At 33.5% G+C, this 12,964-nt stretch overlaps 1 protein-coding gene across 1 annotated transcript; it reads left to right on the top strand.

Moving 5' to 3' along the window:
• The first annotated feature begins 2,884 nt into the window (after positions 1 to 2,884).
• Positions 2,885 to 11,929, top strand: LOC107902259 (disease resistance protein At4g27190-like). Its single transcript, XM_016828473.2, has 4 exons — positions 2,885 to 3,064; positions 6,446 to 8,481; positions 11,033 to 11,122; positions 11,638 to 11,929. Exons 1-4 carry the CDS (start codon positions 2,885 to 2,887, stop codon positions 11,927 to 11,929), a joined length of 2,598 nt encoding a protein of 865 aa, XP_016683962.2.
• Positions 11,930 to 12,964: the final 1,035 nt, after the last annotated feature.

Here is a 12,964-nt window from a genome sequence, read left to right as displayed (position 1 = left end):
AGGGACATTGGCTTCTAGTTTTGTAAGATGCCTTAATAAATATTTAAAATGGTATTCTTTTGCAAATAATTTGTTATATTTTGTTAACATGTTGCTAAATCGATTATGTGTATTGAAGAATCAATTCAGTCTTAAAAATTGTTGCTGTAATTTGTTTGAAATCGAAATTCATTTTGAATTGGTCAATAGTTTATTTGTTTTGCTCTAAAATGTTGCTCTAATCATTTTGAAATCGATTATTTGTTTGGTCAAAAGAAGCAAAATCTGTCAACCGATAATTGCTTGGCATTCTAAGGTTAATCTTTGGGCACTTAATTTGGTTAATTGGCAGTTTAACGCTGACAAGTTAAACACGGTGTTTGGTTTATGAGAGTACAAACTTTGGGGATTAGGCCTCTTTTGGCGAAAATAAAATTACATAACTCACATGTTAAAGTTGTAGCTGTTATTCTTATGCATCGTTGGAACAGATATTGAGATTATCTGGTTGCAATAATTTGCAGTGACTACCTGTTCCAGCTTCTGCTTATTGGAGATTCTGGTGTTGGAAACCCTATTCTTCTTTTGAGATTTGCTGTAAGTTTCTTGACTTACATTTCCATTTGAAAGCAAAATTCTACATTGACATGATACTGTTTTCGTTATCATACATTCTTAGTTTCTTATATGATTGCCCTGAATGTTTATATCCATGTATGATGCTAGATTGTAATAATATTTCATTAAAAAATTGCACTGCATATAACATGTGTCTTGAGAGAGTTTTGTGTGCACTTTACGAGTTAAATGACTGTTGGGGCCTCTGAATCTTGCCACTATATTCTGTTGTGTATGAAGACATCAAACATGTGGAATTTTGGATATTTCCAGATGGTTATGCAAGACAAAAAGTTTGGCCTACACTTCTATGAATTTGAAGAATTTGTCTATTTTTGTGTTTCATAACTTAGTTAATTTTCTTGGATAGCAAGCTTATCATTCATGTACTGCAAACTGAACATTTACGCGGAATAATATAATTATTGGAATATTCCAATTGCACATAATAAAAATTACCCTCCAAATCTCTCAAGCCAGGACGTTTCTAGGTTTTTTTATTTGATTCTCCAAAATTCTATCCCCGAATTTTGCTTACTCGCTTAATTGTCGCTGATACTTTCTTCGTTTTCGGTCTTTTAACTACTTATTATCAACCGGGGTCTCCCTTATTGGAATCTAGGAGATTTTTCACTGTGTCTAAAGGTTCGTTATTTACTACTAAATTCTGATTTTGGTTTATCATTTGATTAAACTTTTATGAATAATAATAGAACAAATGTTGGGTTTTTTTTTTTAAAAAAAATCTGGATTCTATATGGTCCCCGGGAGAATCCATGAAAAACAAACAAGATCATATCAGTTTCTCGATTTTCTTTTTCAAGTAAATATTTCGTTTTCAAGAGTTTGCAACTTTTTGCGGCTTAGCAAATCAAGTTTTCTTGCCTTATTTTGCTTCTGTTTATATCCTGTGGCTTTGAACTGATTTTGACCCATAATAATTCAGTTTTAAAGGTTATTTTTGATTGGAGTATTATTTTCTTGGATAGCAAAATTTGTACTAACTATTTTATTTTATTTTATGTCTAACCATTGTAATACATATATAATAAATAAGTTTTTTCCTCATATTATTACTCTACTAGCCAAACGAGGCATTATTTTGTAATGATAGCAAAAAAATGTACCAAACTTGAAAATGTTAATAATGACGACCAAAATTTTAGAAGTTTTAATAACAATAATAACATAAAGGGGAACACATATTCTTGAAAGTTTTAACAACAATAAAAAAAAGTAATAAATTTATAATACTTGACATTGATTTATGTTTATTTAGTTAATTAATATTTAAAAGCATAATAAAAGTTTTACAAAACTTAATTAAAAGCAATGGGTTTTGTTTTAGGTTTTAAATGAGTTTATATATTAAAACAATTTAGTTTTTTTTTTCAATTTTCCAATCTACAGTACCTTATCACTGATAATTTGCATAACTTACATAAATTAATCTCGATGCGTAAGTTACATAACTTACATTAATATGATACATAAATTACATAACTTAGTTAATTAATATTATACATATGTTACATAACTTACATTAATGTGATACATAAATTACATAACTTAGTTAATTAATATTATACATAACTTACAACTTACATAACTTATAACTTACATAACTTATAACTTACATAACTTACAACTTACAACTTACAACACACATAACTTAATTAGTTAATATACATAAATTACATAACTTAGTTAATTAATCAGTATTATACATAAATTACATAACTTAGTTAATTAATGTTATACATAACTTACAACTTACATAACTTACAATTTTTTAATAATTTGTAAATTACATAACTTACTTAATTTTCATAATAAATAACTTACATAACTTACAACTTACATAACTTATACGACATACATAACTTACATAGCATAATTTGACTAATACACAACTTACATAATTGCCATAATAAATAACTTACATAATACATAACTTACGTAGCTTAGTTATACTTATTCCTAAATCCTAAACCCATGCAATTTATTCTCAAGATTAGGCTTCAAGAAATAAGAAATGGACCGGTCTTGGATGAATTTGTCAAGGGTAAGCGACAGTTACCGAAATGGAGTACAAACTTTTCTAGATTTTGCATTTCAATATGCAAGCCAAGAGAACATGATTCTTTGCCCGTGTAAGAAGTGTGTCAACATAAACTGGCATTATCGTGAAGTTGTATACGAGCATCTAATTGTTGATGGATTTGTTCGTGGTTATAAACAATGGTTTTTTCATGGAGAATGCCCGCCTAGTACTTCCTCTTCAAGGATGGATGTATCTTATGATAGTAGTGCCTACCATCAGTCTGTTAGAGGGGATGACATGGAAGGGATGTTGTGTGAAGCATTTAATATTCAGAGTCATGGTTTACAGTCGTTCCCACCCGACTTTCTGCCATCTGATGATTGTAATCTCGATGGAAATGCTGGTGCCCAACCCGGAAGAAGTGTACATCATGAAGAGCCGAATGGAGAAGCGGCAAAGTTCTACGCGCTACTTAATGAGATGAACGAAGAACTATATGAGGGATTGAAATTTTCAAAAATGTCATTCTGCATTCGTCTTTTCCAGTTAAAATGTTTGGGAGGGTGGACTGGGAACTCATTGACAATGCTGGTAGAGTTTTTGAGAGAAATGTTTCCGTTTGCAAAAATCCCTCTGTCTTGCAAAGATATGAAGAAAATTATAAAAGACTTAGGTCTTGGGTACAACAAAATCCATAGTTGCCCGAATGATTGCATGCTGTATTGGGGCGATCGGAGAAACCAACAGTGCTGTCATGTATGCGGTGAATCCCGTTGGATAAATAAAAACACAGAAGATGGGAACGACGATGAAAATGATGCACAGCCAAGAAAGAAGCCGGTCAAGATTTTGCGGTATTTTCTGCTGATACCAAGGCTTCAAAGGCTTTTCATGTCGTCGAAGACAGCGAAGTCAATGACGTGGCACCATGAAGGACGAACCGATGATGGATTATTAAGGCATCCGGCAGATTCTTTGGCTTGGAAATCATTTGACAATAAATTTCCAAGCTTTTCAAGCGATCCAAGGAGTGTGAGGCTTGGCCTAGCATCTGATGGATTTAATCCTTACAAGATCATGAGTATTGCATACAGTACTTGGCCAGTAGTGCTTGTTCCTTACAATCTGCCTCTGTGGATTTGCATGAAGCAATCTTCCATTATCTTGTCTATGATTATCCCTGGAGAGAAAGGGCCCGGGAATGATATCGACATTTATTTACAGCCACTTATTGAAGAGTTAAAACAATTATGGGCTGGTGTTGAGACATACGATGTGTTGAGAAAGGAGAACTTCAATTTACGTGCAGCTTTGATGTGGACCATTAATGACTTCCCCGCTTATGCCAATTTATCCGGTTAGAGTACCAAGGGTCGTTATGCGTGCCCTTGTTGTGCTACACAAACATGTTCGCAATGGTTATACAATGGGAAGAAGTTCTCTTACATGGGGCATCGTCGGTGGTTACCGGAAAATCATAGATTTAGATTTCAGAGTTCGGCATTTGACGGTACTGAAGAGTTCAGAGAAGCTCCTTCGCAGACAAGTGGATCTGAAATCTTGTCTATGTTGGAAGATATGAATTTTTGTTATGGGAAGATGAATCAACCGGCAAACACACAGAGAAATAGAAGATCAAATGATGAAGCTGATGATAACTTCGATGAAGAGGATGATCCTAATGAGGCGGACTTGTGGAAGAAAAGAAGTATTTTTTTTGAGTTGCCTTATTGGGAGCACCACCTTTTACGACACAATCTTGATGTTATGCATATTGAGAAAAATGTCTGCGTGAACATTGTCTGTACAATTTTGAATGTAGACGGAAAATCAAAAGACAATCTTCAGAGTCGATTTGATTTAGTTCAGATGGGAATTCGACCTGATCTTCATCCGAATCCACTTCCGAATGGTAAATATTGGTTGCCACCTTCTATTTTCTCAATGTCGAAGACAGAGAAAGAAGTGTTCTGCATGGTGTTGAAAGATATAAAGGTTCCAGATGCGTATGCATCAAATATATCTCGATGTGTTAGTGTTAAAGATCGAAGACAATATTCGCTAAAATCACATGACTATCACATCTTGATGCAAGATTTACTTCCAGTTGCTCTACGATGTTGTATTTCGAAGAAGGTGACGTCTTCTATAATTGAACTATCCAATATAATGAAAGCCATTTGTGGCAAAGTTTTGGATGTTCAAGAACTTCAAAAGGTACAGGATCAAGCCGCTTTAACTTTATGCAACATGGAGAAAATCTTCCCACCTTCCTTCTTCACTATTATGGTTCACTTGATAATCCATCTCCCGCATGAAGCAATTCTTGGCGGACCCGTTTTCTATCGATGGATGTATCCCATAGAAAGGTGTTAATTACAATTTTTAAAATTTGCCTTCATTCACCTATATGCCTTTAGTTACAATTCTTGATAATGTTGTATATCGTGTTTAGATTCCTATCCAAATTAAAGTCTTATTGCCGCAACAAGCGTTATCCAGAAGGATCGATTGCTGAAGGCTACTTGGCAGAGGAATGTATGACCTTCTGTTCAAGATATTTGGAAGATGTTGAAACACGGTTGAACAGACCAAATAGAAATGCTGGACTCACGGATCATAACTTTGCGGACAATTATTTGTTCCAAAGTTTTGGAGAACCAATCGGTAAAGTTGAAATTGCAGAATTAGATGATTTATCGTGGGTACAAGCACATCGATATGTTCTGTTTCACCACGAATCAATGGAACCTTTACGCAAGTAAGTTTTAGAAATTTGATAAATATTCATCACGTAGAAATTGTTTATAGGCTAACAAACTGAACATTTTTTTAACATAGTGAGTACAAACAAATATTGAGATCTCGTTCGCGCTCCCGAAGAACACAACATCGAGATATCAATAAGTTGTTTACAGAATCTTTTCATGAATGGTTAAGCCAAACGGTATGTAAATGGCCTCTTTCACCGACAAATAATAATATTTGAGCACTCACATTTCTAATTACTCAGTTTACTTTCCATTCAATAGGTTTGGAGTGGGAAAAATGTCACCGACGAAGTTAAATGGCTTTCCCAAGGTCCAAATCGGGTGGTTAAAAGATATAGTGCATTCCTCATAAACGGATTCAGATTTCATACAAAATATCGCGAGAGATTGAGGAGAATGCAAAATTGTGGAATAGTTGTTAATTCCTCAATTACAAGTTATGCTAGTGCTAGGGACAATAATCCTGTTGAGGGAAATGTGGAATATTTTGGACTTCTTACTGACATAGTTGAGTTGGATTACTACGGCAAATGGAAAGTTGTCTTATTTCGAGGTGATTGGACAGATGTTAATACTGCACGTGGAATCAAGCAAGATCAATTTGGTTTCACAATGGTAAACTTCGCTCGATTGATTCACACAGGACAACAATTGATTGATGAGCCGCATGTATTTCCTTCTCAAGTCAAACAAGTTTTTTACTCAAAAGATCCAACTGATGAGGGTTGGTACGTTGTACTCCGTAACATCCCTAGAGACTTGTTTGACATGGGCAGTAGAAGTAGAGATGACATTGACGACATAACACAAACTTTACCATTTCCAGAACAGAACTTATACGAAAACATCCCTAGTACTAGTACACAATTTGGATGGGTCCGCCAGGATACGGATGAAGATATTTACGATTTATAATGTAGTAAGCTTTTACGAATATGTATGTATATATTTACGAATGATGATATTTCAACTATTTTATATGTGATATTATTGTTGCACGGTGATAAAAGTGAAGCCCCTTTCTGCACAACAGGCACTGACACTATTCTTGAGTAAAGTTGGGCCTAACATAGTGCAAAATCAAACTTTAATGCCAATTTTGAGGCTCGTTGTCGAAGAATGTGCGGGTCTGCCTCTTACAATTGTCGTCGTAGCTAGTACATTGAAAGGAGAAGAGGACCTTCTTATTTCGAAAAACGCATTCAGGGAATTGAAAGAGAGAATAGAAAAAGTGGAAGGAGTGGAAGCTAAAGTGATAGAGCGTTTGAAATTTAGCTTCGATCACTTACAGGACGAGAAAGTGAAATATTGTTTCTTACATTGCGCATTATTTCCTGAAGATTTTGAAATTTGGAAGGATGTGTTAATTGAGTGCTGGATTGAAGAGGGATTCATAGATGATATGGGTACAAGACAAGAAATGAAAGGCAAGGGCCATGTTATTTTGAAGAAGTTGGAAGACAATTGCTTGCTCGAAAATGGCTCGAGTGGAAAAATGAAAATGCATGATGCAGTGAGAGACATGGCATTGTCGATCACAAGAATGAATCCTCGATATATGATACAAGCAGGTTTGCAATTAGAGGAGTTACCAAAAAAGGAGCAATGGAGTCCGGATATTGAGAAAGTGTCACTTATGTATAACTCCATATCAGAAGTTTCCATAGATGTGCTGCCTACAAAATGCCAACTGTTCACAACCTTGTTATTGCAGAACAACCCTATAAAGAAGATCTCAATTTCTTTCTTCACAAACATGCCTTGTCTGAGTGTTCTCAATTTGTCTTTTACAAAGATCGAGAGTTTACCAAATTCCATCTCTGAATTAAAGAACCTCACAACATTGTTGCTTCGTGGTTGTTATCAATTAAGAGATCTGCCATGTCTTTCGATGCTTCAAGAATTGAAGAAGTTAGATCTTTGTTGGACAAAAATTGAGGAAGTCCCTGAAGGCATGGATATGCTGATAAAGCTAAGATATCTTGATCTTGAAGTGTTCACTCTGAAAGAGATACCCGCTGGACTTTTACCAAAACTCGTTCACCTTCAGCACTTGAGTTTTGCTGGGAACAATGAAAAAACAAGTCTAAAAGCAAAGGAGATGGAACCATTGAAGAAGTTGGAGTGCTTAACCGGACATTTCGAAGACATCAATGAATTCAATAAGTTCATCTCCTCAATGCAACAAAGTAAGAAAAATCTCATCAAGTACTATTTACAAGTGGGCTCATCTTATATGCATGATACAAGGGATAAAACAGTAACAATTGGAGGAGTCCAGAATTGGGAAGGTGATTTAATTATGCACCCAATTGAAATTCAAGAGTTGAATATTGTAAAGTGCCACTATTTGAGATGCTTAGTCGATGATAACTCTTCCTTCAAAAATGCAATTGACTTGAGGATTTATGATTGTAAAGGGATAGAGTGTGTTGTTTCCTTGTCCTCTTTTGCCTCTTCTTCCATTCATCCATTTCAGAGCCTCGAGATGTTGGATCTTCAACATCTGCCAAAGTTGAGTGCCCTTATTATGAATGATGCAGGAATTGGTTCAGCAACTACATCAACATTGGCTCCGTCTACCACCTTTTCCCATCTTAAGGAAATTACGATATACAGCTGCTCAAGTATGAAGATGTTGCTTCCACATTGGTTACTTCCAAACCTCCAAAACCTGGAAAAAATACACGTGGAGGCTTGTAGTCAGCTAGTAGAAATATTGGGAGCAGCAACATCAGAAGTTAAAGAAAAAGGGAGTGATGCATTAATCAAATTCCATCTTCCCAAATTGAGAGAGTTGGAATTGTGGAGATTACCAAATGTGAAGAGCATATGCAGCAAAAGTGGAGTGATGGTTTGTGATTCTCTCCAACTTATCCAAGTGTTTGGAGATTGTGATAAACTGAAGAGGATTCCTCCATTTGTTCCCCTTGTTGGCAATGGGCAGCCATTTGCATATGCTCCACCTTCTCTTATCATCAGGTCAAGCACAGAATGGTGGGAATGGTTGGAGTGGGATGACGATCCAAACTTTAAAAATGTTCTTCAACCCCTTTGGAAGGATGAAAGGTATGAACCATTTATAGTTTAGTTTATTTTTTATTTTTATAAATCTAATTTCTCCATATTAATAAAATTTGATGTATATTTTGTGATGTTGAAGAGAAAGATAAAGGCGTGGGTGGGAAAGAAGTCTTGAGTGGGTACAACTCGAATTCAATTTAAATAATATAAAATATTTTTAAAATTAAATTTAATAAGTATTTTTAAAATATTTTTGCACAGTAAAGTAGAATTTTGGGATCAACCAAGTTATCCCGAAAACGGGCCTGGGCTTGAAAAAGTATTAAAACTTAAATAGTATTAAAAAATATTTTACACGGAATGATAATGTGCGTTAATTAAAATATATTTTATTTTTATTAATATTTAAATAAAATATAAACATATATTAATCAAAATGATTTAAGGTGAGGCAAAACTATGATCTTGGTTTAGGAAAGTATTGTAAAAAGACATTATATTCTTTAATTTTCAATACATACAATGTAGAGAAATTTTGGAGGGTTTAAAAACAATTATCCCTCATTTTCTCTCACTTTATTTATTTTTAAAATTTTTATCTACTTTTATTTAATTTTTTATTTTATAATTTTCTAAAATTTTAAAAATAATTTCAAATTTTTACCATTTTATATATTATGAAGATTAAATTGACTGAAAGTAGAAAATTTGAGGGCTAAAATTGTTATTATACTAATTAAAAAAGTGTCACTTAATAGTCTAGTGATAAAAAAAAATACAATTTTGAAGACATTAATATCGAATTTACGTTACCTTTGTGGAACTTAAAAACGAAAGTTGCCCCAAAGACCATAAAAATTGACTCATAATATTGTTTGTTTTATTTGATTGTTGTTTCCATAACTGTTACTGTGCGGAGATAAAAATAAATTTATGAGAATTTAAAAAAGGTTCCAAGGTGTGTATCAATGTCACTATTTTAAAGTTTTATTTGTCCCCACCTTTTTATTGTTTCTGTGCAAAAGAGTTATCTGCAAATTGACCTCGAGGATATAATGAATCCTAATGATTGTCGACATTTTGCACTGACAGAAACAATTCACTGAGCATTGAATGGACCATAGCAAGAATACCCAATTCTATAAAGAACTTCTGCAATAATTTTTTATAAAACAATATAGGAATATTAGAAGATGGAGAATAGAATTCAATAACAAATTAAAAATAGAACAAAACTAAAAAAAAAAAAAGATTAGATCATTACACGTTTCCTCAATATTTCTTGAAATCAAATCATTACTATTATCAAGTTGAGTTTCATGCTCTTAAACAACATCTATAACTGGTATTATAGAGTGTTATAAAATTGACCCTAATCCCATTTTTTTAGTTAGAAGAATACAAAATATACCACAAAATTTTTTCAAACTCAGCTCAAAATTTCTTTACCGATAAATTATTTTTCAAAACCCAAATTGTAAAAATATATTATATTCAGAATTTTATCTTTTCTTATAATGTGAAAGTTATGTCAAGAAACAAAAGAGGTAAAAAAACGGAGTTCAAATAATTTTACTTAATTTTTTTCTTTTCTATGTTTTTTTAAAAGAATGGGTATTGAATATTTTGATACAGATAATATGGAGAAATTTTGGAGGGTTTAAAAATAATTACCCCTCATTTTCTCTCACTGTATTTATTTTTGAATTTTTTATCTACTTTTAATTTTATATTGTTTTAAAATTTTTAATATTATCAAGATCAAACTGATTGAGAGTATAAAAATTGAGGACCAAAATTGTAATTGTGAACACAACAAAAAATTTCTATAATTTAGTGACTAATGTAAAATTTTTTTTTGGTACAATGATCATTCCAACTCCATCTATTTCTAAAGAAGGTAAACACTCGACCAATAAACCACAACTTGTCCAGATATGTAGCTTACCCAAGAATTTATATATATTTATTTTAACTTGAATAGATTTATTTATATATATAAAAAATTGAATAGATTCATTCACATCTTACAAATCCATATGTAAAGAATTGTCCTGAGTTGAATCCAAAATTGAATACCAACAAGAACAACACCAATAACTATACCCTGCTTTTCCCATACTCTCTCATTAGTTATTATTATCTGTTACAATTGAGCACCAAGATCACTGCAATACTTGTTGGTGTTGTCCAGAATTAATGCGAAGGACATTTCCATTGATTTTAGACAATCATATCTATCTTTGAAAATTTGAGAGCAGATCAAAGGTTTTATAACCAACTGATAGATACAACTGTTGAGAAAATTCAGTATCAAAAAGCCAACTAATAATGGCAGACACCAAAGAGAAAAGCTAAAAGAAAAAAGATGGGATTTCTTACTAATAATTTTGCCTTTTTTTATCTTCACTTCTTCTTTTGACTATTGTACCCACAACGTTCTTTCTTCTTCACTGTTTTTAATTTCTTTTGATGTCCATCACTAATTTTCAAGCATCCAATCAAGTTAATTTTCTTTCATTTGCTTAATCCATGACATGCTTTTCATTGCTTAATTCATGATTATGCAATGATTGTTTTTTATTAACTGCTTCAGGTATAGCAGCTTGCTTTGTAAGATAGTCAAGGGAGTGAACTTCACTGCTTTATTTTCAGTTCTAATCCCTCAACACTTTTCAGCCAGTTGGTCAGGTAATTTTCTGCTTCCCATTTTTTGATCCTCAAATATGCAATTCAGCTCATCTGAAAATTTGTTTGCTTATTATCAACTCATGACATGATTTCCTTTGCTTTTACATAACAAGAAAGATGAATAATTGTAGTAAGAGCTGAAGCTATGATTTCCTCTACTGATTATCAACAGTTTTAGATTTCAAGACTGAATGATCAGCAGACATAATCTACTTTAGATACAAACTAATACCAAAAGAGCTACCCAGAAGCAATATAATTTTGAAATCTCAAACTGTTGAACATTTTACCTCTTAATATTCTGTTGCACACTTGAATCTAGCATTTTCTATACATTGAGAAGTTAATTCTGGATATACAAATTTCATCATATTTCTGTCTGCCACCCATCCATAGCTCCATCTAATAAATGCCATTGCTTGAAACTTGCATTCATGTTTCCTTTTCATGCTTACACTGACATTCACAGATTTCCATTATCTGCTACTGTTATATATGATTGCGTTGCAGGAACATAGCAATGGAGTACGTAGAGCCTGTTCTTGGCATTGCAAAGTGTCTTGGACCTCCTGTTTGTAAATACTTGAAATATCACAGTAAGCTGAATGATTATGTGAGAAACTTCAAGAGGATCAGAGATGAATTGAATTGTAATATGGAAGACATAGATGTTAAAATGAGGCAACATAGCAGCAACATGCAAGCAACCAAGCAGCACAACATCAGCATGCAAGTAACCGAGCAACTCAGCAGCAGCAGGCTAATGTCCATGGTGTTATTCGACTGTAGAGCTTTTGCATAGTTGACTTTTTGCTAGTTTGGTTGAAATCATTTTTTGTTTGATCAGCTAAGGTTTAATCATGTGTTTAGCTGATTTAGTAATCATTTAGGTTGTCATTAAGTTGATTTAACAGCTTAGATACTTACACAAGCTAGCTTTGTCTTTAACCAATGTAATTTGAACTACTTATGTATGTGGTTTTGTTACTTATTCAAGTAATGAAGTTAATCTTCATCATCCGGTATTCGTTTTTGCTTCTGTTTTTCATATTTCAAACACAAAAACTTTGTTTTTGATACTTAGTTATTGATCTAAAACTCAACAATAGAGATGCAATTGAAAGCAGAGCTTCTTTCTCCTAGGGGGAAGATACCAAAGCAGGGAGTTGAAAATTGGTTGAAAGATGTGAAAGAGATGATTGCGGAAGCACAGGATGTGGAAAATAAAGTCAGAAACGGGAGATATCTCTGTCGTGCTTGGAAAGGAAAGCTGGTTGATGAAAAGACTCGAAAAATGAAGGAATTTCTTGATAAAGCTCCTAATGGCTCTGAAGCTCTTGCCATGGATGGTCCAAGTGGTGGGTTGCCACTGCCAACATCAGAACTAGTTGGGGAGGGAGCTGCCAGAAAAGAGATTTGGGCATGCTTGATGCAAGAGGAGGTAAAAAAAGATTGGGGTTTGGGGGATGGGCGGTGTGGGTAAAACCACTATCATGAAGCACATCCACAATGATCTTTTGAAAGAACAAAGATTCGAAAGAGTAATCTGGGTTACCATATCAAAGGAGTTCAATGTAATGAAGGTACAAGATGATATTGCAAGTGCTTTGAAGTTGAAGGAAGATTTGGCCATAGAAGGAGTGTTGGTGTTAAGAGGAAACAGCAAGCTGATTTGAGCTTGCTTCGGCAGCAAGTGTCGAGCCTTGCTGAAGAAACAATCGAAGAGGAAAGAAAAATATGCAATGGAAAACAGAAAAGAAAGAGATAAATTTGAATGAAAAATGAGCTGAAACTTTCATTAACAACAAAATGAGGTATTAAACCATTACATATATTA

This window comes from Gossypium hirsutum, chromosome D05 (genome assembly GCF_007990345.1).
Source record: "Gossypium hirsutum isolate 1008001.06 chromosome D05, Gossypium_hirsutum_v2.1, whole genome shotgun sequence".
NCBI lineage: Eukaryota > Viridiplantae > Streptophyta > Magnoliopsida > Malvales > Malvaceae > Gossypium > Gossypium hirsutum.
The sequence above is the reverse complement of the archived record's forward strand: the minus strand, read 5'-3'. Positions and strand labels throughout refer to the sequence as shown.

Coding starts and splice junctions, on each gene's coding strand:
- LOC107902259 (XM_016828473.2), top strand. CDS start 2,885: ATGGATGTATCTTATGATAGTAGTGCCTACCATCAGTCTGTTAGAGGG. Junction 3,065..6,445: donor GTGCCCAACCCGGAAGAAGT/GTACATCATGAA, acceptor TCTGCACAACAG/GCACTGACACTATTCTTGAG. Junction 8,482..11,032: donor CCCCTTTGGAAGGATGAAAG/GTATGAACCATT, acceptor TAACTGCTTCAG/GTATAGCAGCTTGCTTTGTA.